The sequence below is a fragment of the Falco peregrinus genome, chromosome 2 (genome assembly GCF_023634155.1).
Source record: "Falco peregrinus isolate bFalPer1 chromosome 2, bFalPer1.pri, whole genome shotgun sequence".
NCBI classification, from domain to species: Eukaryota; Metazoa; Chordata; class Aves; order Falconiformes; family Falconidae; genus Falco; species Falco peregrinus.
In genome coordinates, this window is record NC_073722.1 from 97,428,660 (window position 1) to 97,453,640 (window position 24,981).

General features: G+C 51.7%; 5 protein-coding genes across 5 annotated transcripts; all 5 read left to right on the plus strand.

The window, feature by feature from the left end:
• The first annotated feature begins 257 nt into the window (after positions 1 to 257).
• LOC129783780 (TRAF-type zinc finger domain-containing protein 1-like) lies at positions 258 to 3,120 on the plus strand. Its single transcript, XM_055795088.1, has 4 exons — positions 258 to 594; positions 668 to 721; positions 1,912 to 2,182; positions 3,041 to 3,120. Exons 1-4 carry the CDS (start codon positions 562 to 564, stop codon positions 3,118 to 3,120), a joined length of 438 nt encoding a protein of 145 aa, XP_055651063.1. The 5' UTR covers positions 258 to 561.
• Positions 3,121 to 4,596: 1,476 nt separating this feature from the next.
• On the plus strand, positions 4,597 to 6,462 carry LOC129783742 (serine/arginine repetitive matrix protein 2-like). Its single transcript, XM_055794665.1, has 4 exons — positions 4,597 to 4,699; positions 5,028 to 5,301; positions 5,889 to 5,967; positions 6,269 to 6,462. The coding sequence occupies exons 1-4, from the start codon at positions 4,630 to 4,632 to the stop codon at positions 6,323 to 6,325; spliced, it is 480 nt and encodes a 159-aa protein (XP_055650640.1). The 5' UTR covers positions 4,597 to 4,629; the 3' UTR covers positions 6,326 to 6,462.
• A 3,861-nt stretch (positions 6,463 to 10,323) lies between these two features.
• Positions 10,324 to 13,186, plus strand: LOC129783781 (TRAF-type zinc finger domain-containing protein 1-like). The gene is made up of 4 exons (XM_055795089.1): positions 10,324 to 10,660; positions 10,734 to 10,787; positions 11,978 to 12,248; positions 13,107 to 13,186. The coding sequence occupies exons 1-4, from the start codon at positions 10,628 to 10,630 to the stop codon at positions 13,184 to 13,186; spliced, it is 438 nt and encodes a 145-aa protein (XP_055651064.1). The 5' UTR covers positions 10,324 to 10,627.
• Positions 13,187 to 14,662: 1,476 nt separating this feature from the next.
• On the plus strand, positions 14,663 to 16,533 carry LOC129783743 (serine/arginine repetitive matrix protein 2-like). Its single transcript, XM_055794666.1, has 4 exons — positions 14,663 to 14,765; positions 15,094 to 15,367; positions 15,955 to 16,033; positions 16,340 to 16,533. The coding sequence occupies exons 1-4, from the start codon at positions 14,696 to 14,698 to the stop codon at positions 16,394 to 16,396; spliced, it is 480 nt and encodes a 159-aa protein (XP_055650641.1). The 5' UTR covers positions 14,663 to 14,695; the 3' UTR covers positions 16,397 to 16,533.
• Positions 16,534 to 20,443: 3,910 nt separating this feature from the next.
• Positions 20,444 to 23,253, plus strand: LOC129783782 (TRAF-type zinc finger domain-containing protein 1-like). The gene is made up of 4 exons (XM_055795090.1): positions 20,444 to 20,727; positions 20,801 to 20,854; positions 22,045 to 22,315; positions 23,174 to 23,253. The coding sequence occupies exons 1-4, from the start codon at positions 20,695 to 20,697 to the stop codon at positions 23,251 to 23,253; spliced, it is 438 nt and encodes a 145-aa protein (XP_055651065.1). The 5' UTR covers positions 20,444 to 20,694.
• Positions 23,254 to 24,981: the final 1,728 nt, after the last annotated feature.

Here is a 24,981-nt window from a genome sequence, read left to right on the forward strand (position 1 = left end):
AAGATGGCTACTGCTATCATTCACTGAGCAAATCTGGCCCAAGAGGGTCTGTTCTGTAGTTTTTCCGAGCAGAGCACTGTTCGACCTCTCATAGCCCGGTTAGTTTCAGGAAGAAACTGTGATCTTCACAGATGAGTTTACTAATTAGTTCATCACCTTGAACCTGGTGATAACTTGTTTATGCTGCAAAATTTGCCTTTCTCATAATGAAGCCCACCCCCCTTGATTTTATCTCCATGTAGTGTGAACATTGTGACCTTTGCATGCTATAGGCGTTAATATCCCACCTATGAAGGAACGTGGAGGCCTGGCTGGGCTTGCCTTGCTCTTTAGTTACTCGGTTCTCTAAACCATGAATTCATCAAAAGCTTTCTTAGGATTTTTGTGCTGTGAAAAACTGCTTGCAACTGTGGTCAGTGTTATTTTCTGCAAAGTAACCTCTGTGATGTTTCTCATAGCAACAAGGATATTCCTGCCTCTAATTTCACGATTCATGAAGTCCACTGCAGCAGATTTCTTGCAGCGTGCCAGTACTGCGAGGTTTACATCCCAATTTCGGAAATGAAGAACCATTTTGCATCTGAGCACGTGGAGGTGAGAAACGCATTCCTCCTCTAAAACTGCTGTCCTCTGTGGCAATTAATCTCATGAGGTCTGTTTATTGTAGGTTACCTGCGAGTGTGGGATGAAGATGGAAAAACAACACTTGGAGGACCACAAGGTTGGTGAACATCTATTGATGTTAGGAGATGTTTTGAAGCTACTCGATGGCATTTCCAAGCACCGATTCCAGAGCCTTTCTGTCAGCCAGGAGCCGGACTGCAAATTGTGATTGAGGCACCCTTTTTATCGAGCCCTAAATTCACACCCTCTGAGAGAAGGTGGTTGGAAACTGCCTTCAAGCAGTGGAGCCTGCTCAAGCCTTCATATCCAAGGGTTATCTGCGATAATTGGTGATTTTGTCCTTGTTAGTGATGAGGATGAAAAATGGTGCGCTGTTTCAGAAACACCGAATATGATGAACTCCACTTCTTCCGGTCCTTTCACATGACGCATTTCTGACTGCTGCAGTGGTCATGTGCATTTTAATAAGTCATGGTGTCCAACAGACTTTGAAAAGAGTTTGTAAAATCAACAGGGGTTTTTTCAATTTCTGACTCCAGTTGGCTGCCGTCACAGGCAATCTTGTAATCAATGTCAGCCCCTTCCCTTCCTATGGCCCCCCCTTGCAGACAGCTCTGCAAGTGCCACCTAAGTCTGCTTATTGCTGACAAACAAAGGATTTTCAAACGGTGAAGATATGACCAGGTCAAACCCCTGGAAGCACTTCATCCTGCACGTTTGTGCGTAGTGGTTCTAGTTTTGCCTGTAAAGCAAATGATGACGTATTCTTGCAGCATCTGCTATTCTAACAGGGCTTTCATCTCTCTGTAACCCCTCTGGAAGGGCAACTTACCTGTCATTCAGTCGCGGGTGAAGGACATAGGCAAGCAATTCTTGCCGAGTAGTAAGTGAGCTGTAAATCTGTTCCCTCGCAGAACACACACGGAGAAGTTTTTTTAGCAGTGCCCAGTGCAATGGGATCAGGACTGGGTTTTGAGACTGTCCCTGAAAGCTATCTTCAAGAAGCACAGTGGGAAGGAATCTGCTGTCCAAGTATGACAGGTTTTAAAGGAATGTCCTGAGTCTTCGGAGTGCTTCAGCTGGCGTGTTTATGACTACACAGGTTACACAGCCTGCTGGTCTTCACATTTCTCACGTGCTATCTTACTCCAGGCTATCCTTCAGCGTAGCTTTAGATCTGGCTAAAGAAAGAATGGACCGCTCAGCTCTTCAGCAAACGGGGAACCTCCCTCCACCTTTGCCTCGCTCTTCCATATGTGAAGAATAATCCCTCGTTCTATTTTCCAGGCGTTTGTGTGCCTTCTGCGACTTGTCCTCTGCCCTTACTGCGAAATACAGCTGCCTTTGAGAGCCATGGTTGACCATGAACTTTACTGCAGCACACGGACGGAGGAATGCGAAAACTGCCACCGCTACATACTGGTGCGAGACCTGAAAGAACATCCTCGGGTCTGCGGGCTAGTGGGGGTACAAACCCGAGGAAGTGCACCGTCTGACTTTGAGGATGAGGATGCACATTTGCAAGACCTCCGGCACAGTGGAAGAGAATCAGGAACAGGTAACTGTGCTGGGCCACTGTGGGGAATGCCCAAGGGGCTAGAAAAGCAGATTTATAGCAGCTGTGTAGGGGACACCCCTTAAGGACATTAGCAGAAGCAATGTTTCAGCAGCACAAAGAAATCAGAAGCGAGGTGAGGTGCAGAGATGAGTAATAACCAGCTTCATATGGGACATTTGGCAGCCGATCCAAGCGTAAGGGTTTGTAACTCTTTCTGGGAAAACACTGGGTAATGACAGCTCCAGAGCCACTGGGAGTGGGCTGATTTTCCCGTGGAACAGAACTGCAAAGGTATAAGCCAGCTACACAGAGGACTGCTGAGGTCCCTGGGGTGAGAGCCCAGGCCACTGCCGATTCTTTTGTCTCAAAGTATCGAGCTTCGCAATGAAAGCGGGAGTTGTTTGCTCGCGGCACATTCTGCCTGGGGTTGTGCGGCAGCTGCGCTCCTCCTCGGTTAAGCAGCAGGGTAGGTAAGGTCTGGATGTGGGGTCACGTCTGTAGCACTGCGCATCTCTGCAGTGACGTCCCGGACATCACTGAGACTATTATCAGCGGGGCAGACATGAAGCATCAGCTGGTTGTGGAAGGAGAAATGGTGCTAAAGGATTTATTGGAGGCAGTCGTGGGCTTTTTTAGCAGACCGCTGGCTCTATCTTGGACCCCAAAACACTACTCTCACGCTGGATGGCGTGGATTTGCTGATGTGGAATGAATTCAGCAAGTGTGACTAGAGTAACTGTTGCCTTAACGTGTGCTCAGGTTGCCGTCCTGTGACACAGAACAGCAGCCTGTTGCGTAGGGATCCAACTGCGCCAGACTTCTCTCTGGTAGGGGATGTGACTCTGCTTTGCTTTGCAGATGACGAGCCCGTCACCCTGCCGTGTCAAAGTTGTGGCTTGCGGTACCCTATCTATGAGCGGATGGATCACGAGGTTTAGTATTTTCTTGTATTACCTACTGACAAATAATGATTTTGAAAGCTCTAGTAACGCAAACTAAACTAAAGGCCCTGGAGTTGCGCAACAGAAATGTTTGCCTTGCACATCCGAGTGATGTTAAAACCAGCATGTGTGGCTCACAGCTCAGGTGGGAGAGGAGCAGAGGCGTGTAGCCTGTGTAGGTAAGAGGGGAAGGAGGCAACGCAGGCTGTCCATCTAGGAGATGGAGGAATGTCTCGCAGGGTAGATGTGAAGAGAGAGAGAGAGAGAAAGGTTAAGGACGTGAATCTATCGGGAGCTCAGGCTAAGCGAGGAGCGGTGGGTTTATGAAGTGCTGAGTGCCGCACAGCGCTCAGCAGGGGATTCAGACGCTTCTCGATATTGCTGCCTGGTATTTCTGCTATGGAGAGAACACCAGGTCTTGGTGCTGCTGAAGCTGTTACTGCTGTTCAAGAACACTGGACAGGTACCAACTAGACCGCTTGGTGCTTTAATGCTTCCGTACACCTAAAGAGCAGAGTCGGGGAGGGGGGTGCCCGCGGAAGAGGCAGTCCTCTGGGCTTCGCTGCTAGGACAGAGAAGCTAGGAAAACGCTATGCTCGCTCATTTTCTCTTTCACGGCTCTTTTGCATTCTTACAGTCCTAACTAGTGACGTTGTGTTTTGCTGGTTGGTTCTTCTGGGCCTTTCCTGTCCTAGGTGATAGTAAAGTCAGTATGAATAGAAATGAGATCTGACAAAATTTCATAGCTTACCACGTGTTAAATGGTCGTGCTGACAGGAAGGACAAGTCCCATCCACCTCCTATGGCAGCTGGCTGGTGGAAGACGACTTTATCTCACAAAGATAACAGATGCTTTCCTTTCTAGTTCCTATTTTTGTTTTGTGGGTCTCTGCCGTCTCCTTTTGTTATTCCTCGATGCAATTAAGCGGCAGGAAAACATGACGTTATAACAAGGATAGCCAAGAGGGGCACTTCTGTGGGCAGCATGACTTGGAAATCACTGTTAAACTGATTTTTGTCTTTGCATTTGGTTTTTAAGATGCCACTCATAGCAGGCCAATATCAGGAACCTGATCAGAGCTACCCTGACAGGACTCTAGGGCTGCTTTCCCCATGCTTGGCACTGGCTTTCCAGGGTCATGTGTAGGTGTGAGAGGCACAAGCATGAACAGGAGCAGGTAGGGTTGTTGGCTGGCTGGCGGCAAGGCCCCAGCTACGGGGTGGTTCTGTTCAGCAGGACCGGCTCATGCTGCCAGGTCCAGTTTTGCTCAGGTCCTGTGATAGCCAGTCATTCTTCCTAAGCTCTGGGTAAGAGCAAATGCACGTGTCAGCAAACGATACCTCCCTCTTCCGAACAAACAGTTCCCTACTAACCTTCACCTTGCTGAGGGGGGATGCTCTGCAGTGCTTTTATGGGGATAAGTCTGAATAAACTGTCATGGAAACAGACAGACATCTGTTTTGCTTTAGCTCGTCTGTGTGCTGCGCCCAGCAGCTGAGGACTCCATGCCTCCTAAAGCCAAGAGGCAGAGACAAGAATCAGCAGAGCCACCCTGGACACGAAGCAAGTGCCAAGGTATGGGCAAAACACAGACTGACACACGCACGGTTTTCCTTTACGTTGCAGGAACACTGGGCGTGTTCCAAGCTCAGTAGATGTTGTTACCCTGTTTGGTCTCCAAAATTTACAAATCTTCGATCCTCCACCATTTTATGCAAGAAAGATGAAATCCTTAGAACTCAGTATCCTCAAAGATCTTGGTTGCAAAGCTGTATGCTGCTGGAATGGCAGTTGGCTCTACTTTTGTTACCTGAATGGTCTTGAATCTCTCCGGCTGCATTGACTGTTTCTGTGAAGCGCTGTGTTTGTGTCATCTGAGGAGATGTTTCTCCTTGGCGCACAGGTCGCTGCATGAAGAAGGAGCCTGGACCTCCTGCAGAAGAGGCCCAGCTGCCGAGGAGACCAAGGAAAACGGCAACCGGCAGGAATGCACAGCTGCCCGCTCCCACCTCACGAGGGAAGGCCAGGAAGAAGGCGGCCGGCAAGAGGGGCAGAGCGAGGAAGAGAGGGGCCTGTGAACGTGCAGGTGCGTCACCATCCCCTCAGAGGCCTGCCAAGTGCTCCCGCTCGGAACCCTTCACGTCCGGCCCATCGAGATATTCTCCGAGCCAGCCAAGGTAACACCTCTGCCTTCCGTTCCAGGCAGCCGCGCCGGGGCTGCCCCGAAGGGTGAGGGGCTGGCGGCGCTGCAGGAACAAGTTTTGCTCTGCTGGGAGCAGGGGCGCAGCCTCAGCCTGGCGCACTCGCGTCTTCAGGCGGCAGCGACCCAGCAGCGGCGGCAGTGACAAATGCATTTCAGTCCTCTGCCTTGTCCCCTTGCGCTGCAAACCTGGGTGCCCTCATGTGTGCTTGCAGCTGAAAGGGTGTCACTCCATGTAACGCGGCTGGTGCTTATCCGCGTGTCAAACAGCAAAGGTAGACTTTTATAGCCAAGTAGAACAGGCAAAAGGGTCCCTGGGAGACAGTGTCGCAGAGCGCCTTGGTCCCTGTCCAAGGCAGCGCTCTCACCTGAGCTTTCCTCTCTGCTCTTTGAGTACAATCTGGTGGTTCTGCTCCAAAAGAAGTGGGTCAGGGCTCAGGAGAAGCTTCCTCCCAGCCCCCGCAAAGTCTCCCTGGTGTGAAGGACCTGTGCTCAGTTAGCAGTGAGAGCGCTGACGTGGGTGGGCTGGCTTCCTCTGAAAGCATCCCTCTCCATCCTTGACAGCACCAGCAGCGAAGGAGAAAGCAGCCTCAGGACACAGCACACGGGCTGCTCCATGCAGCTGCAGGCGCCGGATCCAGAGGTGAGGCAGCCAGCGCAGAGCAGAGCAGAGCGCGTGGCGTCGCTCCCGCGTCGGGTGCGCTACGGCATGAAGCGCTGAGGGCTGACGTGCTGTGGGCTCGCTGCACGCTGGGCTCATCCTGAGCGGGGCTTGCTGGGAGGAGAGGGCAGCGCCTGCCCTGCTGCTCCTCACGGCGCTTTGTTCAGGGGCGTGAGCTGATGTTACAGCCCTTCCTGCACCAGCGAGGCTCTTATCAGTGGCTTCCACTCAGGGACTCTTTGCAAACAGCATTTTCACTTGTTCTTTTTCCCTTTCCCTTTAGCTGATGACCAGGAGCCAGGCAGCTTCGCAGCCACAGGGGAACGGACCCAGCAACTGATAAAGCCACGTTCGGCCCTCTGCGGACTAATTCCATGCAGTAGAAGTCATTTCTTTTAGCATAAGAAAATTACTATGTTGCCATGTCATTGAATTTCTACAGATATTGTCATTTACAAATAAATTATTTATTTTTGCACAGGAGAATTCCTATATTGCCATGTCACTGAGTTTCTACAAATTTAGATAGGTATAGGCAGTTATAGCTACAGCTGGCTATAGGCATAGGCGGCTACAGGCAGTGATCATGATATATACAGGTACTTTTAGGGTGTTCAAGTATACTACAGGTTTTCACTCCTATGATCTATACCAGTAGCACCCCACGCTAGCGGCCCCCACCGTGACCTTGAAACCCCCCTGGGCTGTGTTTCTGTGCCGGCTCTTTGATTACTCCCTGACGCAGTGTTTCTGACCCCCTGAGATTTGAGCCCCTTGTGCCAGTCAGTCTCGAGCGGAGTGAGGCCCCCCGGAGCCGTGTGCCGCAGAGGGGTGTCCGGAGCTCCCCACCTGCGGGAGGCCAGACAGTCTGCAGCGTTGTTTCCAGCAGCTCCGTTCCCCTGCACCAGCGCAGCTGCAGCAGCCCAGGAGTTAATTCTTTCCAGCCCCAAAGAAGGACACGATACATCTCAAGGGATGTTAAGAATCTCCTTTATGCAAGTTACACTCCATGGCCAAGAGCACTTAACAGGTTAATGCTGCGAACGGTACCGAGATGGACACACACCAAGCCAGAACTAATACCCAGCTCCAGAGTTCTGCCATTGTGTAGTGTAATTTTACATTCTGAATGAATAGATAGTTGTAAAAAAAAAAAAAAATCACAAACCAATCTCTGCTTTGACAAAGAAGCCTGTTACAGACAAGGTCAAGTGATTTAGAGCACAAGGAAGTGATGATGATTAGAAAAAGCTTTAATTAGAAGGCCATTTGAGCTCCAGGCAAACCGCTGCAGCACTTCCATTCTAGTGGCATTAAAAAACCCCAACCAACCAAAGAAACAAAAAGCCAGTGCCGCCCCCACCCCCGAGCTCCTCCTCTTGCAGGGCTCAGACCATCCCTCTGAGAAAACCAGCCGGTGAAGGGTATTTACCGGTGTGACGTTTCTGCAGGATAAGAAGCTTCATTTACACAGCGAGGTATAAACAGCATCGATACAAAGTCTGTGTTATTTGTAATCACAAATAATTAATTGTAATAAATATGTATCAAGTAACTTTGCAGCACGCCTTTCAGGGCCAAGACGCAGATATGTTCCACTCGGACGTGCTCTCTGGAAGGAGAAGACGGACATTAGCAGCATTTTCTGACTCACAGCCGTACTCCCGGCCTTGGAGAACACCGGCATTCCCAGCTCTCCGGCCCCTGGGAGCAAGTCCACCCAAGGCGCCGAGGCCTTGGAACGGGGGCGTGAAACCCAAACCAAACGCGCCATCCACGGGCCAGGAACAACCCCCAAGCGCATTGCTGGCAGCAACACCAGCGCCACAAACTTCCACCGACCTCCTTCGCGCTTCCCTGTGGCACTTGCCTGGGAACACGCATCCCAGACGGGAACAAAGCGGCTCCCAGCCGCGCCTTCTGCTTAGTTTTCCCCTTGGTCTCCGTCAGCTCCGCGTGTGTTTGCGCTTACTCCGAGTCATTTCTCAGCTACAGATACGCTTCTACCAGGAAATGGACAAGATTCAAGAGTAAATATTCTTCTGACATGTATCCGGCTCTTGGAAAGGGCAATACGCGACAGACAGGTAATAACACAGCTTTCCTAAGCGCAGGAGCTGCAGGCTCTGGATGCCAACAACTAGCTCTACAACTGTTGCGCACACGTTGATTTTTTTTTTCACCATTCGCTGACAGAACAAGAATATACACACTTGTGTAGGCTTTTCTCTCTTCCTCACATTTGATCTTCAGGTTTGCAGTTCTCCTCACCTCGAGGAACTCCATTTAATGTAGGGAAGCCCGCACGTCCTCAGCTCCATCTCTAGAGGGCTCAGCATAGTCTGGAGCTGCAGGGGAATGATGGACCCAAGGCCAGCACGCGCTGCAGTCATGCACGCCGGAGTCTGCAGCTCACGCACCCTCAAGCTGTGGATCGCTGTTGCGTACACATCCTTGTTCTTCCACCTGCAAGGGCAGAGATCCAGGACAAAAAGGAGAGCGCGTAAGAGCCCTCGTGCCCTGCCCCAGCCGCAATGAGGAGAGCGCGGAACCGCATTGCGCAGCCGCCGGCCGGGCTGGCCCGGGGGCAGGGCTGAAGCACCGCCAGGAGCAGTGGGGCGGGGCCGAGTGCGTCGGCGGGGCGGAGCCTGGCCGTGGAAGGGAAGGGGGCGGGTCCCGGCCGGGAAAGGGGGTGGGGCCTGGCCGCGTGCCACCGCCCGTTGCCACGGCGCTGGGGAGCGCGGGTCGATTGTTGCGTGGATTGTTGGGTTGATTGTTGGGTGCGTTGTTGGGTGGATTGTCGGGTGCGTTGTTGGGCTGGACCCATCCCCACAGAGCTGGGAGCGCCCGCAGCCAGGAGCGGGGAGCAGCTCTGCCCGTGCTGCGCCGCGCCGGGCCCCTCGCACTGCCGTAGCCGCTTTCCCTGCAGTGCTGAGAGCGCAGCCGTCTCTCCTGAGCTCTCTGCTCACCTACCCACGTCCCTAGCCACCTGCCCACCCACCCACCCACCCCCGTCCCCATCTTCCTTCCCCCCTACACACCCACCTCCCTCACCATCTTCCTCCCTATACACCTGCCCCCCGCCAGGGAGGCCCGGGGCCGAGGCAGCAGGAGGAACCCGGCTCTTCATCCCAGGACACAGCCATGCCCTCGGCCGCCGATAACCAGGCGGCAACGCTGCGGTGCGGTCACTGGTAAGGCATGCAGCGGAGGCTGCCAGGGGTCTCCGGGAGCCATCACTGCACACACATCCATACGTATCCCCTTGACATGCTGCCACGGGCTGGGAGGGGCAGCTCACTAACGAACATGCCCCCTTCATTACAAACGGCTGGCACGTGGTTCTGCAGTGTCAGGGCCTGACAACCTGCTCAGCCTTGACTCAAGTTTCTGACTTGAGCACGTAGGCAGGAACCAAAGTATTTGGTAGAAACAAAGACTTGGTTTTCAGCGAGGCACACGTGAACTCCATGGTTCCAAGTTCCGGTTCAGCATCTGGCAGAAGCCGGGATGTTGAAAACAGAACCAAGAGGCACCTCCTGCTTCTCTCTGATGACGCTTCCCTTTTCCCAGCCACACCGGTGTCGGTAATACATTCGCCGACAGCGATGCCAGCTCAGAAGTTACCTCCTGAGTACAAGCAACTAAAGACATTCCCTTTTTTTCCCCAAAGGGACGTGGGACTCCAAGCAGTTTCTGGCAGCATCAGCCCGGCTGGTTTGCAAGCAGCTGTGTACGTGCAGTTGAGATGCTGCTGTTGGACTTTGCTGCTTTGCCGGGCTGTTGCCTGCTCGGGATCTGGCCAAGGAGAAAACTGAACGGCTCTGCTGGTTTTCTCCTTGGTGACATGGGAAGGCACAACAGGTTATAGAACTAATGTTGGTGTTCTGAGTTGTGCTTTAGTCTGGGGAGCATCGTCTAGAAAGGATGCTACCTGCCTGAGGCAGGAACAAGGGCGAAGCTCAGAGTGCCTCAGTTCTTTTTGGATCTTCTCTGTTTGTAAGCCTTGCCTTGTCCTCCAGACAGGAAAATGAGTCTTTTTTTGGGAAGGGGGTGAGCGGGGGAGTGTTGGCTCCAGAGTAAGATGGCTACTGCTATCATTCACTGAGCAAATCTGGCCCAAGAGGGTCTGTTCTGTAGTTTTTCCGAGCAGAGCACTGTTCGACCTCTCATAGCCCGGTTAGTTTCAGGAAGAAACTGTGATCTTCACAGATGAGTTTACTAATTAGTTCATCACCTTGAACCTGGTGATAACTTGTTTATGCTGCAAAATTTGCCTTTCTCATAATGAAGCCCACCCCCCTTGATTTTATCTCCATGTAGTGTGAACATTGTGACCTTTGCATGCTATAGGCGTTAATATCCCACCTATGAAGGAACGTGGAGGCCTGGCTGGGCTTGCCTTGCTCTTTAGTTACTCGGTTCTCTAAACCATGAATTCATCAAAAGCTTTCTTAGGATTTTTGTGCTGTGAAAAACTGCTTGCAACTGTGGTCAGTGTTATTTTCTGCAAAGTAACCTCTGTGATGTTTCTCATAGCAACAAGGATATTCCTGCCTCTAATTTCACGATTCATGAAGTCCACTGCAGCAGATTTCTTGCAGCGTGCCAGTACTGCGAGGTTTACATCCCAATTTCGGAAATGAAGAACCATTTTGCATCTGAGCACGTGGAGGTGAGAAACGCATTCCTCCTCTAAAACTGCTGTCCTCTGTGGCAATTAATCTCATGAGGTCTGTTTATTGTAGGTTACCTGCGAGTGTGGGATGAAGATGGAAAAACAACACTTGGAGGACCACAAGGTTGGTGAACATCTATTGATGTTAGGAGATGTTTTGAAGCTACTCGATGGCATTTCCAAGCACCGATTCCAGAGCCTTTCTGTCAGCCAGGAGCCGGACTGCAAATTGTGATTGAGGCACCCTTTTTATCGAGCCCTAAATTCACACCCTCTGAGAGAAGGTGGTTGGAAACTGCCTTCAAGCAGTGGAGCCTGCTCAAGCCTTCATATCCAAGGGTTATCTGCGATAATTGGTGATTTTGTCCTTGTTAGTGATGAGGATGAAAAATGGTGCGCTGTTTCAGAAACACCAAATATGATGAACTCCACTTCTTCCGGTCCTTTCACATGACGCATTTCTGACTGCTGCAGTGGTCATGTGCATTTTAATAAGTCATGGTGTCCAACAGACTTTGAAAAGAGTTTGTAAAATCAACAGGGGTTTTTTCAATTTCTGACTCCAGTTGGCTGCCGTCACAGGCAATCTTGTAATCAATGTCAGCCCCTTCCCTTCCTATGGCCCCCCCTTGCAGACAGCTCTGCAAGTGCCACCTAAGTCTGCTTATTGCTGACAAACAAAGGATTTTCAAACGGTGAAGATATGACCAGGTCAAACCCCTGGAAGCACTTCATCCTGCACGTTTGTGCGTAGTGGTTCTAGTTTTGCCTGTAAAGCAAATGATGACGTATTCTTGCAGCATCTGCTATTCTAACAGGGCTTTCATCTCTCTGTAACCCCTCTGGAAGGGCAACTTACCTGTCATTCAGTCGCGGGTGAAGGACATAGGCAAGCAATTCTTGCCGAGTAGTAAGTGAGCTGTAAATCTGTTCCCTCGCAGAACACACACGGAGAAGTTTTTTTAGCAGTGCCCAGTGCAATGGGATCAGGACTGGGTTTTGAGACTGTCCCTGAAAGCTATCTTCAAGAAGCACAGTGGGAAGGAATCTGCTGTCCAAGTATGACAGGTTTTAAAGGAATGTCCTGAGTCTTCGGAGTGCTTCAGCTGGCGTGTTTATGACTACACAGGTTACACAGCCTGCTGGTCTTCACATTTCTCACGTGCTATCTTACTCCAGGCTATCCTTCAGCGTAGCTTTAGATCTGGCTAAAGAAAGAATGGACCGCTCAGCTCTTCAGCAAACGGGGAACCTCCCTCCACCTTTGCCTCGCTCTTCCATATGTGAAGAATAATCCCTCGTTCTATTTTCCAGGCGTTTGTGTGCCTTCTGCGACTTGTCCTCTGCCCTTACTGCGAAATACAGCTGCCTTTGAGAGCCATGGTTGACCATGAACTTTACTGCAGCACACGGACGGAGGAATGCGAAAACTGCCACCGCTACATACTGGTGCGAGACCTGAAAGAACATCCTCGGGTCTGCGGGCTAGTGGGGGTACAAACCCGAGGAAGTGCACCGTCTGACTTTGAGGATGAGGATGCACATTTGCAAGACCTCCGGCACAGTGGAAGAGAATCAGGAACAGGTAACTGTGCTGGGCCACTGTGGGGAATGCCCAAGGGGCTAGAAAAGCAGATTTATAGCAGCTGTGTAGGGGACACCCCTTAAGGACATTAGCAGAAGCAATGTTTCAGCAGCACAAAGAAATCAGAAGCGAGGTGAGGTGCAGAGATGAGTAATAACCAGCTTCATATGGGACATTTGGCAGCCGATCCAAGCGTAAGGGTTTGTAACTCTTTCTGGGAAAACACTGGGTAATGACAGCTCCAGAGCCACTGGGAGTGGGCTGATTTTCCCGTGGAACAGAACTGCAAAGGTATAAGCCAGCTACACAGAGGACTGCTGAGGTCCCTGGGGTGAGAGCCCAGGCCACTGCCGATTCTTTTGTCTCAAAGTATCGAGCTTCGCAATGAAAGCGGGAGTTGTTTGCTCGCGGCACATTCTGCCTGGGGTTGTGCGGCAGCTGCGCTCCTCCTCGGTTAAGCAGCAGGGTAGGTAAGGTCTGGATGTGGGGTCACGTCTGTAGCACTGCGCATCTCTGCAGTGACGTCCCGGACATCACTGAGACTATTATCAGCGGGGCAGACATGAAGCATCAGCTGGTTGTGGAAGGAGAAATGGTGCTAAAGGATTTATTGGAGGCAGTCGTGGGCTTTTTTAGCAGACCGCTGGCTCTATCTTGGACCCCAAAACACTACTCTCACGCTGGATGGCGTGGATTTGCTGATGTGGAATGAATTCAGCAAGTGTGACTAGAGTAACTGTTGCCTTAACGTGTGCTCAGGTTGCCGTCCTGTGACACAGAACAGCAGCCTGTTGCGTAGGGATCCAACTGCGCCAGACTTCTCTCTGGTAGGGGATGTAACTCTGCTTTGCTTTGCAGATGACGAGCCCGTCACCCTGCCGTGTCAAAGTTGTGGCTTGCGGTACCCTATCTATGAGCGGATGGATCACGAGGTTTAGTATTTTCTTGTATTACCTACTGACAAATAATGATTTTGAAAGCTCTAGTAACGCAAACTAAACTAAAGGCCCTGGAGTTGCGCAACAGAAATGTTTGCCTTGCACATCCGAGTGATGTTAAAACCAGCATGTGTGGCTCACAGCTCAGGTGGGAGAGGAGCAGAGGCGTGTAGCCTGTGTAGGTAAGAGGGGAAGGAGGCAACGCAGGCTGTCCATCTAGGAGATGGAGGAATGTCTCGCAGGGTAGATGTGAAGAGAGAGAGAGAGAGAAAGGTTAAGGACGTGAATCTATCGGGAGCTCAGGCTAAGCGAGGAGCGGTGGGTTTATGAAGTGCTGAGTGCCGCACAGCGCTCAGCAGGGGATTCAGACGCTTCTCGATATTGCTGCCTGGTATTTCTGCTATGGAGAGAACACCAGGTCTTGGTGCTGCTGAAGCTGTTACTGCTGTTCAAGAACACTGGACAGGTACCAACTAGACCGCTTGGTGCTTTAATGCTTCCGTACACCTAAAGAGCAGAGTCGGGGAGGGGGGTGCCCGCGGAAGAGGCAGTCCTCTGGGCTTCGCTGCTAGGACAGAGAAGCTAGGAAAACGCTATGCTCGCTCATTTTCTCTTTCACGGCTCTTTTGCATTCTTACAGTCCTAACTAGTGACGTTGTGTTTTGCTGGTTGGTTCTTCTGGGCCTTTCCTGTCCTAGGTGATAGTAAAGTCAGTATGAATAGAAATGAGATCTGACAAAATTTCATAGCTTACCACGTGTTAAATGGTCGTGCTGACAGGAAGGACAAGTCCCATCCACCTCCTATGGCAGCTGGCTGGTGGAAGACGACTTTATCTCACAAAGATAACAGATGCTTTCCTTTCTAGTTCCTATTTTTGTTTTGTGGGTCTCTGCCGTCTCCTTTTGTTATTCCTCGATGCAATTAAGCGGCAGGAAAACATGACGTTATAACAAGGATAGCCAAGAGGGGCACTTCTGTGGGCAGCATGACTTGGAAATCACTGTTAAACTGATTTTTGTCTTTGCATTTGGTTTTTAAGATGCCACTCATAGCAGGCCAATATCAGGAACCTGATCAGAGCTACCCTGACAGGACTCTAGGGCTGCTTTCCCCATGCTTGGCACTGGCTTTCCAGGGTCATGTGTAGGTGTGAGAGGCACAAGCATGAACAGGAGCAGGTAGGGTTGTTGGCTGGCTGGCGGCAAGGCCCCAGCTACGGGGTGGTTCTGTTCAGCAGGACCGGCTCATGCTGCCAGGTCCAGTTTTGCTCAGGTCCTGTGATAGCCAGTCATTCTTCCTAAGCTCTGGGTAAGAGCAAATGCACGTGTCAGCAAACGATACCTCCCTCTTCCGAACAAACAGTTCCCTACTAACCTTCACCTTGCTGAGGGGGGATGCTCTGCAGTGCTTTTATGGGGATAAGTCTGAATAAACTGTCATGGAAACAGACAGACATCTGTTTTGCTTTAGCTCGTCTGTGTGCTGCGCCCAGCAGCTGAGGACTCCATGCCTCCTAAAGCCAAGAGGCAGAGACAAGAATCAGCAGAGCCACCCTGGACACGAAGCAAGTGCCAAGGTATGGGCAAAACACAGACTGACACACGCACGGTTTTCCTTTACGTTGCAGGAACACTGGGCGTGTTCCAAGCTCAGTAGATGTTGTTACCCTGTTTGGTCTCCAAAATTTACAAATCTTCGATCCTCCACCATTTTATGCAAGAAAGATGAAATCCTTAGAACTCAGTATCCTCAAAGATCTTGGTTGCAAAGCTGTATGCTGCTGGAATGGCAGTTGGCTCTACTTTTGTTACCTGAATGGTCTTGAATCTCTCCGGCTGCATTGACTGTTTCTGTGAAGCGCTGTGTTTGTGTCATCTGAGGAGATGTTTCTCCTTGGCGCACAGGTCGCTGCATGAAGAAGGAGCCTGGACCTCCTGCAGAAGAGGCCCAGCTGCCGAGGAGACCAAGGAAAACGGCAACCGGCAGGAATGCACAGCTGCCCGCTCCCACCTCACGAGGGAAGGCCAGGAAGAAGGCGGCCGGCAAGAGGGGCAGAGCGAGGAAGAGAGGGGCCTGTGAACGTGCAGGTGCGTCACCATCCCCTCAGAGGCCTGCCAAGTGCTCCCGCTCGGAACCCTTCACGTCCGGCCCATCGAGATATTCTCCGAGCCAGCCAAGGTAACACCTCTGCCTTCCGTTCCAGGCAGCCGCGCCGGGGCTGCCCCGAAGGGTGAGGGGCCGGCGGCGCTGCAGGAACAAGTTTTGCTCTGCTGGGAGCAGGGGCGCAGCCTCAGCCTGGCGCACTCGCGTCTTCAGGCGGCAGCGACCCAGCAGCGGCGGCAGTGACAAATGCATTTCAGTCCTCTGCCTTGTCCCCTTGCGCTGCAAACCTGGGTGCCCTCATGTGTGCTTGCAGCTGAAAGGGTGTCACTCCATGTAACGCGGCTGGTGCTTATCCGCGTGTCAAACAGCAAAGGTAGACTTTTATAGCCAAGTAGAACAGGCAAAAGGGTCCCTGGGAGACAGTGTCGCAGAGCGCCTTGGTCCCTGTCCAAGGCAGCGCTCTCACCTGAGCTTTCCTCTCTGCTCTTTGAGTACAATCTGGTGGTTCTGCTCCAAAAGAAGTGGGTCAGGGCTCAGGAGAAGCTTCCTCCCAGCCCCCGCAAAGTCTCCCTGGTGTGAAGGACCTGTGCTCAGTTAGCAGTGAGAGCGCTGACGTGGGTGGGCTGGCTTCCTCTGAAAGCATCCCTCTCCATCCTTGACAGCACCAGCAGCGAAGGAGAAAGCAGCCTCAGGACACAGCACACGGGCTGCTCCATGCAGCTGCAGGCGCCGGATCCAGAGGTGAGGCAGCCAGCGCAGAGCAGAGCAGAGCAGAGCGCGTGGCGTCGCTCCCGCGTCGGGTGCGCTACGGCATGAAGCGCTGAGGGCTGACGTGCTGTGGGCTCGCTGCACGCTGGGCTCATCCTGAGCGGGGCTTGCTGGGAGGAGAGGGCAGCGCCTGCCCTGCTGCTCCTCACGGCGCTTTGTTCAGGGGCGTGAGCTGATGTTACAGCCCTTCCTGCACCAGCGAGGCTCTTATCAGTGGCTTCCACTCAGGGACTCTTTGCAAACAGCATTTTCACTTGTTCTTTTTCCCTTTCCCTTTAGCTGATGACCAGGAGCCAGGCAGCTTCGCAGCCACAGGGGAACGGACCCAGCAACTGATAAAGCCACGTTCGGCCCTCTGCGGACTAATTCCATGCAGTAGAAGTCATTTCTTTTAGCATAAGAAAATTACTATGTTGCCATGTCATTGAATTTCTACAGATATTGTCATTTACAAATAAATTATTTATTTTTGCACAGGAGAATTCCTATATTGCCATGTCACTGAGTTTCTACAAATTTAGATAGGTATAGGCAGTTATAGCTACAGCTGGCTATAGGCATAGGCGGCTACAGGCAGTGATCATGATATATACAGGTACTTTTAGGGTGTTCAAGTATACTACAGGTTTTCACTCCTATGATCTATACCAGTAGCACCCCACGCTAGCGGCCCCCACCGTGACCTTGAAACCCCCCTGGGCTGTGTTTCTGTGCCGGCTCTTTGATTACTCCCTGACGCAGTGTTTCTGACCCCCTGAGATTTGAGCCCCTTGTGCCAGTCAGTCTCGAGCGGAGTGAGGCCCCCCGGAGCCGTGTGCCGCAGAGGGGTGTCCGGAGCTCCCCACCTGCGGGAGGCCAGACAGTCTGCAGCGTTGTTTCCAGCAGCTCCGTTCCCCTGCACCAGCGCAGCTGCAGCAGCCCAGGAGTTAATTCTTTCCAGCCCCAAAGAAGGACACGATACATCTCAAGGGATGTTAAGAATCTCCTTTATGCAAGTTACACTCCATGGCCAAGAGCACTTAACAGGTTAATGCTGCGAACGGTACCGAGATGGACACACACCAAGCCAGAACTAATACCCAGCTCCAGAGTTCTGCCATTGTGTAGTGTAATTTTACATTCTGAATGAATAGATAGTTGTAAAAAAAAAAATCACAAACCAATCTCTGCTTTGACAAAGAAGCCTGTTACAGACAAGGTCAAGTGATTTAGAGCACAAGGAAGTGATGATGATTAGAAAAAGCTTTAATTAGAAGGCCATTTGAGCTCCAGGCAAACCGCTGCAGCACTTCCATTCTAGTGGCATTAAAAAACCCCAACCAACCAAAGAAACAAAAAGCCAGTGCCGCCCCCACCCCCGAGCTCCTCCTCTTGCAGGGCTCAGACCATCCCTCTGAGAAAACCAGCCGGTGAAGGGTATTTACCGGTGTGACGTTTCTGCAGGATAAGAAGCTTCATTTACACAGCGAGGTATAAACAGCATCGATACAAAGTCTGTGTTATTTGTAATCACAAATAATTAATTGTAATAAATATGTATCAAGTAACTTTGCAGCACGCCTTTCAGGGCCAAGACGCAGATATGTTCCACTCGGACGTGCTCTCTGGAAGGAGAAGACGGACATTAGCAGCATTTTCTGACTCACAGCCGTACTCCCGGCCTTGGAGAACACCGGCATTCCCAGCTCTCCGGCCCCTGGGAGCAAGTCCACCCAAGGCGCCGAGGCCTTGGAACGGGGGCGTGAAACCCAAACCAAACACGCCATCCACGGGCCAGGAACAACCCCCAAGCGCATTGCTGGCAGCAACACCAGCGCCACAAACTTCCACCGACCTCCTTCGCGCTTCCCTGTGGCACTTGCCTGGGAACACGCATCCCAGACGGGAACAAAGCGGCTCCCAGCCGCGCCTTCTGCTTAGTTTTCCCCTTGGTCTCCGTCAGCTCCGCGTGTGTTTGCGCTTACTCCGAGTCATTTCTCAGCTACAGATACGCTTCTACCAGGAAATGGACAAGATTCAAGAGTAAATATTCTTCTGACATGTATCCGGCTCTTGGAAAGGGCAATACGCGACAGACAGGTAATAACACAGCTTTCCTAAGCGCAGGAGCTGCAGGCTCTGGATGCCAACAACTAGCTCTACAACTGTTGCGCACACGTTGATTTTTTTTTTCACCATTCGCTGACAGAACAAGAATATACACACTTGTGTAGGCTTTTCTCTCTTCCTCACATTTGATCTTCAGGTTTGCAGTTCTCCTCACCTCGAGGAACTCCATTTAATGTAGGGAAGCCCGCACGTCCTCAGCTCCATCTCTAGAGGGCTCAGCATAGTCTGGAGCTGCAGGGGAATGATGGACCCAAGGCCAGCACGCGCTGCAGTCATGCACGCCGGAGTCTGCAGCTCACGCACCCTCAAGCTGTGGATCGCTGTTGCGTACACATCCTTGTTCTTCCACCTGCAAGGGCAGAGATCCAGGACAAAAAGGAGAGCGCGTAAGAGCCCTCGTGCCCTGCCCCAGCCGCAATGAGGAGAGCGCGGAACCGCATTGCGCAGCCGCCGGCCGGGCTGGCCCGGGGGCAGGGCTGAAGCACCGCCAGGAGCAGTGGGGCGGGGCCGAGTGCGTCGGCGGGGCGGAGCCTGGCCGTGGAAGGGAAGGGGGCGGGTCCCGGCCGGGAAAGGGGGTGGGGCCTGGCCGCGTGCCACCGCCCGTTGCCACGGCGCTGGGGAGCGCGGGTCGATTGTTGCGTGGATTGTTGGGTTGATTGTTGGGTGCGTTGTTGGGTGGATTGTCGGGTGCGTTGTTGGGCTGGACCCATCCCCGCAGAGCTGGGAGCGCCCGCAGCCAGGAGCGGGGAGCAGCTCTGCCCGTGCTGCGCCGCGCCGGGCCCCTCGCACTGCCGTAGCCGCTTTCCCTGCAGTGCTGAGAGCGCAGCCGTCTCTCCTGAGCTCTCTGCTCACCTACCCACGTCCCTAGCCACCTGCCCACCCACCCACCCACCCCCGTCCCCATCTTCCTTCCCCCCTACACACCCACCTCCCTCACCATCTTCCTCCCTACACACCTGCCCCCCGCCAGGGAGGCCCGGGGCCGAGGCAGCAGGAGGAACCCGGCTCTTCATCCCAGGACACAGCCATGCCCTCGGCCGCCGATAACCAGGCGGCAACGCTGCGGTGCGGTCACTGGTAAGGCATGCAGCGGAGGCTGCCAGGGGTCTCCGGGAGCCATCACTGCACACACATCCATACGTATCCCCTTGACATGCTGCCACGGGCTGGGAGGGGCAGCTCACTAACGAACATGCCCCCTTCATTACAAACGGCTGGCACGTGGTTCTGCAGTGTCAGGGCCTGACAACCTGCTCAGCCTTGACTCAAGTTTCTGACTTGAGCACGTAGGCAGGAACCAAAGTATTTGGTAGAAACAAAGACTTGGTTTTCAGCGAGGCACACGTGAACTCCATGGTTCCAAGTTCCGGTTCAGCATCTGGCAGAAGCCGGGATGTTGAAAACAGAACCAAGAGGCACCTCCTGCTTCTCTCTGATGACGCTTCCCTTTTCCCAGCCACACCGGTGTCGGTAATACATTCGCCGACAGCGATGCCAGCTCAGAAGTTACCTCCTGAGTACAAGCAACTAAAGACATTCCCTTTTTTTCCCCAAAGGGACGTGGGACTCCAAGCAGTTTCTGGCAGCATCAGCCCGGCTGGTTTGCAAGCAGCTGTGTACGTGCAGTTGAGATGCTGCTGTTGGACTTTGCTGCTTTGCCGGGCTGTTGCCTGCTCGGGATCTGGCCAAGGAGAAAACTGAACGGCTCTGCTGGTTTTCTCCTTGGTGACATGGGAAGGCACAACAGGTTATAGAACTAATGTTGGTGTTCTGAGTTGTGCTTTAGTCTGGGGAGCATCGTCTAGAAAGGATGCTACCTGCCTGAGGCAGGAACAAGGGCGAAGCTCAGAGTGCCTCAGTTCTTTTTGGATCTTCTCTGTTTGTAAGCCTTGCCTTGTCCTCCAGACAGGAAAATGAGTCTTTTTTTGGGAAGGGGGTGAGCGGGGGAGTGTTGGCTCCAGAGTAAGATGGCTACTGCTATCATTCACTGAGCAAATCTGGCCCAAGAGGGTCTGTTCTGTAGTTTTTCCGAGCAGAGCACTGTTCGACCTCTCATAGCCCGGTTAGTTTCAGGAAGAAACTGTGATCTTCACGGATGAGTTTACTAATTAGTTCATCACCTTGAACCTGGTGATAACTTGTTTATGCTGCAAAATTTGCCTTTCTCATAATGAAGCCCACCCCCCTTGATTTTATCTCCATGTAGTGTGAACATTGTGACCTTTGCATGCTATAGGCGCTAATATCCCACCTATGAAGGAACGTGGAGGCCTGGCTGGGCTTGCCTTGCTCTTTAGTTACTCGGTTCTCTAAACCATGAATTCATCAAAAGCTTTCTTAGGATTTTTGTGCTGTGAAAAACTGCTTGCAACTGTGGTCAGTGTTATTTTCTGCAAAGTAACCTCTGTGATGTTTCTCATAGCAACAAGGATATTCCTGCCTCTAATTTCACGATTCATGAAGTCCACTGCAGCAGATTTCTTGCAGCGTGCCAGTACTGCGAGGTTTACATCCCAATTTCGGAAATGAAGAACCATTTTGCATCTGAGCACGTGGAGGTGAGAAACGCATTCCTCCTCTAAAACTGCTGTCCTCTGTGGCAATTAATCTCATGAGGTCTGTTTATTGTAGGTTACCTGCGAGTGTGGGATGAAGATGGAAAAACAACACTTGGAGGACCACAAGGTTGGTGAACATCTATTGATGTTAGGAGATGTTTTGAAGCTACTCGATGGCATTTCCAAGCACCGATTCCAGAGCCTTTCTGTCAGCCAGGAGCCGGACTGCAAATTGTGATTGAGGCACCCTTTTTATCGAGCCCTAAATTCACACCCTCTGAGAGAAGGTGGTTGGAAACTGCCTTCAAGCAGTGGAGCCTGCTCAAGTCTTCATATCCAAGGGTTATCTGCGATAATTGGTGATTTTGTCCTTGTTAGTGATGAGGATGAAAAATGGTGCGCTGTTTCAGAAACACCGAATATGATGAACTCCACTTCTTCCGGTCCTTTCACATGACGCATTTCTGACTGCTGCAGTGGTCATGTGCATTTTAATAAGTCATGATGTCCAACAGACTTTGAAAAGAGTTTGTAAAATCAACAGGGGTTTTTTCAATTTCTGACTCCAGTTGGCTGCCGTCACAGGCAATCTTGTAATCAATGTCAGCCCCTTCCCTTCCTATGGCCCCCCCTTGCAGACAGCTCTGCAAGTGCCACCTAAGTCTGCTTATTGCTGACAAACAAAGGATTTTCAAACGGTGAAGATATGACCAGGTCAAACCCCTGGAAGCACTTCATCCTGCACGTTTGTGCGTAGTGGTTCTAGTTTTGCCTGTAAAGCAAATGATGACGTATTCTTGCAGCATCTGCTATTCTAACAGGGCTTTCATCTCTCTGTAACCCCTCTGGAAGGGCAACTTACCTGTCATTCAGTCGCGGGTGAAGGACATAGGCAAGCAATTCTTGCCGAGTAGTAAGTGAGCTGTAGATCTGTTCCCTCGCAGAACACACACGGAGAAGTTTTTTTAGCAGTGCCCAGTGCAATGGGATCAGGACTGGGTTTTGAGACTGTCCCTGAAAGCTATCTTCAAGAAGCACAGTGGGAAGGAATCTGCTGTCCAAGTATGACAGGTTTTAAAGGAATGTCCTGAGTCTTCGGAGTGCTTCAGCTGGCGTGTTTATGACTACACAGGTTACACAGCCTGCTGGTCTTCACATTTCTCACGTGCTATCTTACTCCAGGCTATCCTTCAGCGTAGCTTTAGATCTGGCTAAAGAAAGAATGGACCGCTCAGCTCTTCAGCAAACGGGGAACCTCCCTCCACCTTTGCCTCGCTCTTCCATATGTGAAGAATAATCCCTCGTTCTATTTTCCAGGCGTTTGTGTGCCTTCTGCGACTTGTCCTCTGCCCTTACTGCGAAATACAGCTGCCTTTGAGAGCCATGGTTGACCATGAACTTTACTGCAGCACACGGACGGAGGAATGCGAAAACTGCCACCGCTACATACTGGTGCGAGACCTGAAAGAACATCCTCGGGTCTGCGGGCTAGTGGGGGTACAAACCCGAGGAAGTGCACCGTCTGACTTTGAGGATGAGGATGCACATTTGCAAGACCTCCGGCACAGTGGAAGAGAATCAGGAACAGGTAACTGTGCTGGGCCACTGTGGGGAATGCCCAAGGGGCTAGAAAAGCAGATTTATAGCAGCTGTGTAGGGGACACCCCTTAAGGACATTAGCAGAAGCAATGTTTCAGCAGCACAAAGAAATCAGAAGCGAGGTGAGGTGCAGAGATGAGTAATAACCAGCTTCATATGGGACATTTGGCAGCCGATCCAAGCGTAAGGGTTTGTAACTCTTTCTGGGAAAACACTGGGTAATGACAGCTCCAGAGCCACTGGGAGTGGGCTGATTTTCCCGTGGAACAGAACTGCAAAGGTATAAGCCAGCTACACAGAGGACTGCTGAGGTCCCTGGGGTGAGAGCCCAGGCCACTGCCGATTCTTTTGTCTCAAAGTATCGAGCTTCGCAATGAAAGCGGGAGTTGTTTGCTCGCGGCACATTCTGCCTGGGGTTGTGCGGCAGCTGCGCTCCTCCTCGGTTAAGCAGCAGGGTAGGTAAGATCTGGATGTGGGGTCACGTCTGTAGCACTGCGCATCTCTGCAGTGACGTCCCGGACATCGCTGAGACTATTATCAGCGGGGCAGACATGAAGCGTCAGCTGGTTGTGGAAGGAGAAATGGTGCTAAAGGATTTATTGGAGGCAGTCGTGGGCTTTTTTAGCAGACCGCTGGCTCTATCTTGGACCCCAAAACACTACTCTCACGCTGGATGGCGTGGATTTGCTGATGTGGAATGAATTCAGCAAGTGTGACTAGAGTAACTGTTGCCTTAACGTGTGCTCAGGTTGCCGTCCTGTGACACAGAACAGCAGCCTGTTGCGTAGGGATCCAACTGCGCCAGACTTCTCTCTGGTAGGGGATGTGACTCTGCTTTGCTTTGCAGATGACGAGCCCGTCACCCTGCCGTGTCAAAGTTGTGGCTTGCGGTACCCTATCTATGAGCGGATGGATCACGAGGTTTAGTATTTTCTTGTATTACCTACTGACAAATAATGATTTTGAAAGCTCTAGTAACGCAAACTAAACTAAAGGCCCTGGAGCTGCGCAACAGAAATGTTTGCCTTGCACATCCGAGTGATGTTAAAACCAGCATGTGTGGCTCACAGCTCAGGTGGGAGAGGAGCAGAGGCGTGTAACCTGTGTAGGTAAGAGGGGAAGGAGGCAACGCAGGCTGTCCATCTAGGAGATGGAGGAATGTCTCGCAGGGTAGATGTGAAGAGAGAGAGAGAGAGAAAGGTTAAGGACGTGAATCTATCGGGAGCTCAGGCTAAGCGAGGAGCGGTGGGTTTATGAAGTGCTGAGTGCCGCACAGCGCTCAGCAGGGGATTCAGACGCTTCTCGATATTGCTGCCTGGTATTTCTGCTATGGAGAGAACACCAGGTCTTGGTGCTGCTGAAGCTGTTACTGCTGTTCAAGAACACTGGACAGGTACCAACTAGACCGCTTGGTGCTTTAATGCTTCCGTACACCTAAAGAGCAGAGTCGGGGAGGGGGGTGCCCGCGGAAGAGGCAGTCCTCTGGGCTTCGCTGCTAGGACAGAGAAGCTAGGAAAACGCTACGCTCGCTCATTTTCTCTTTCACGGCTCTTTTGCATTCTTACAGTCCTAACTAGTGACGTTGTGTTTTGCTGGTTGGTTCTTCTGGGCCTTTCCTGTCCTAGGTGATAGTAAAGTCAGTATGAATAGAAATGAGATCTGACAAAATTTCATAGCTTACCACGTGTTAAATGGTCGTGCTGACAGGAAGGACAAGTCCCATCCACCTCCTATGGCAGCTGGCTGGTGGAAGACGACTTTATCTCACAAAGATAACAGATGCTTTCCTTTCTAGTTCCTATTTTTGTTTTGTGGGTCTCTGCCGTCTCCTTTTGTTATTCCTCGATGCAATTAAGCGGCAGGAAAACATGACGTTATAACAAGGATAGCCAAGAGGGGCACTTCTGTGGGCAGCATGACTTGGAAATCACTGTTAAACTGATTTTTGTCTTTGCATTTGGTTTTTAAGATGCCACTCATAGCAGGCCAATATCAGGAACCTGATCAGAGCTACCCTGACAGGACTCTAGGGCTGCTTTCCCCATGCTTGGCACTGGCTTTCCAGGGTCATGTGTAGGTGTGAGAGGCACAAGCATGAACAGGAGCAGGTAGGGTTGTTGGCTGGCTGGCGGCAAGGCCCCAGCTACGGGGTGGTTCTGTTCAGCAGGACCGGCTCATGCTGCCAGGTCCAGTTTTGCTCAGGTCCTGTGATAGCCAGTCATTCTTCCTAAGCTCTGGGTAAGAGCAAATGCACGTGTCAGCAAACGATACCTCCCTCTTCCGAACAAACAGTTCCCTACTAACCTTCACCTTGCTGAGGGGGGATGCTCTGCAGTGCTTTTATGGGGATAAGTCTGAATAAACTGTCATGGAAACAGACAGACGTCTGTTTTGCTTTAGCTCGTCTGTGTGCTGCGCCCAGCAGCTGAGGACTCCATGCCTCCTAAAGCCAAGAGGCAGAGACAAGAATCAGCAGAGCCACCCTGGACACGAAGCAAGTGCCAAGGTATGGGCAAAACACAGACTGACACACGCACGGTTTTCCTTTACGTTGCAGGAACACTGGGCGTGTTCCAAGCTCAGTAGATGTTGTTACCCTGTTTGGTCTCCAAAATTTACAAATCTTCGATCCTCCACCATTTTATGCAAGAAAGA

Bases quoted from the DNA above. Each gene is read 5' to 3' on its own strand.
- LOC129783743 (XM_055794666.1), top strand. From the start codon at position 14,696: ATGCCTCCTAAAGCCAAGAGGCAGAGACAAGAATCAGCAGAGCCACCC. The intron at 14,766-15,093 runs GTATGGGCAAAA...CTTGGCGCACAG, and splicing joins GACACGAAGCAAGTGCCAAG to GTCGCTGCATGAAGAAGGAG. The intron at 16,034-16,339 runs GTGAGGCAGCCA...CTTTCCCTTTAG, and splicing joins TGCAGGCGCCGGATCCAGAG to CTGATGACCAGGAGCCAGGC.
- LOC129783742 (XM_055794665.1), top strand. From the start codon at position 4,630: ATGCCTCCTAAAGCCAAGAGGCAGAGACAAGAATCAGCAGAGCCACCC. The intron at 5,302-5,888 runs GTAACACCTCTG...CATCCTTGACAG, and splicing joins TATTCTCCGAGCCAGCCAAG to CACCAGCAGCGAAGGAGAAA. The intron at 5,968-6,268 runs GTGAGGCAGCCA...CTTTCCCTTTAG, and splicing joins TGCAGGCGCCGGATCCAGAG to CTGATGACCAGGAGCCAGGC.
- LOC129783781 (XM_055795089.1), top strand. From the start codon at position 10,628: ATGAAGAACCATTTTGCATCTGAGCACGTGGAG. The intron at 10,661-10,733 runs GTGAGAAACGCA...TGTTTATTGTAG, and splicing joins TTGCATCTGAGCACGTGGAG to GTTACCTGCGAGTGTGGGAT. The intron at 12,249-13,106 runs GTAACTGTGCTG...TTTGCTTTGCAG, and splicing joins TGGAAGAGAATCAGGAACAG to ATGACGAGCCCGTCACCCTG.
- LOC129783780 (XM_055795088.1), top strand. From the start codon at position 562: ATGAAGAACCATTTTGCATCTGAGCACGTGGAG. The intron at 722-1,911 runs GTTGGTGAACAT...TCTATTTTCCAG, and splicing joins AACACTTGGAGGACCACAAG to GCGTTTGTGTGCCTTCTGCG. The intron at 2,183-3,040 runs GTAACTGTGCTG...TTTGCTTTGCAG, and splicing joins TGGAAGAGAATCAGGAACAG to ATGACGAGCCCGTCACCCTG.
- LOC129783782 (XM_055795090.1), top strand. From the start codon at position 20,695: ATGAAGAACCATTTTGCATCTGAGCACGTGGAG. The intron at 20,728-20,800 runs GTGAGAAACGCA...TGTTTATTGTAG, and splicing joins TTGCATCTGAGCACGTGGAG to GTTACCTGCGAGTGTGGGAT. The intron at 20,855-22,044 runs GTTGGTGAACAT...TCTATTTTCCAG, and splicing joins AACACTTGGAGGACCACAAG to GCGTTTGTGTGCCTTCTGCG.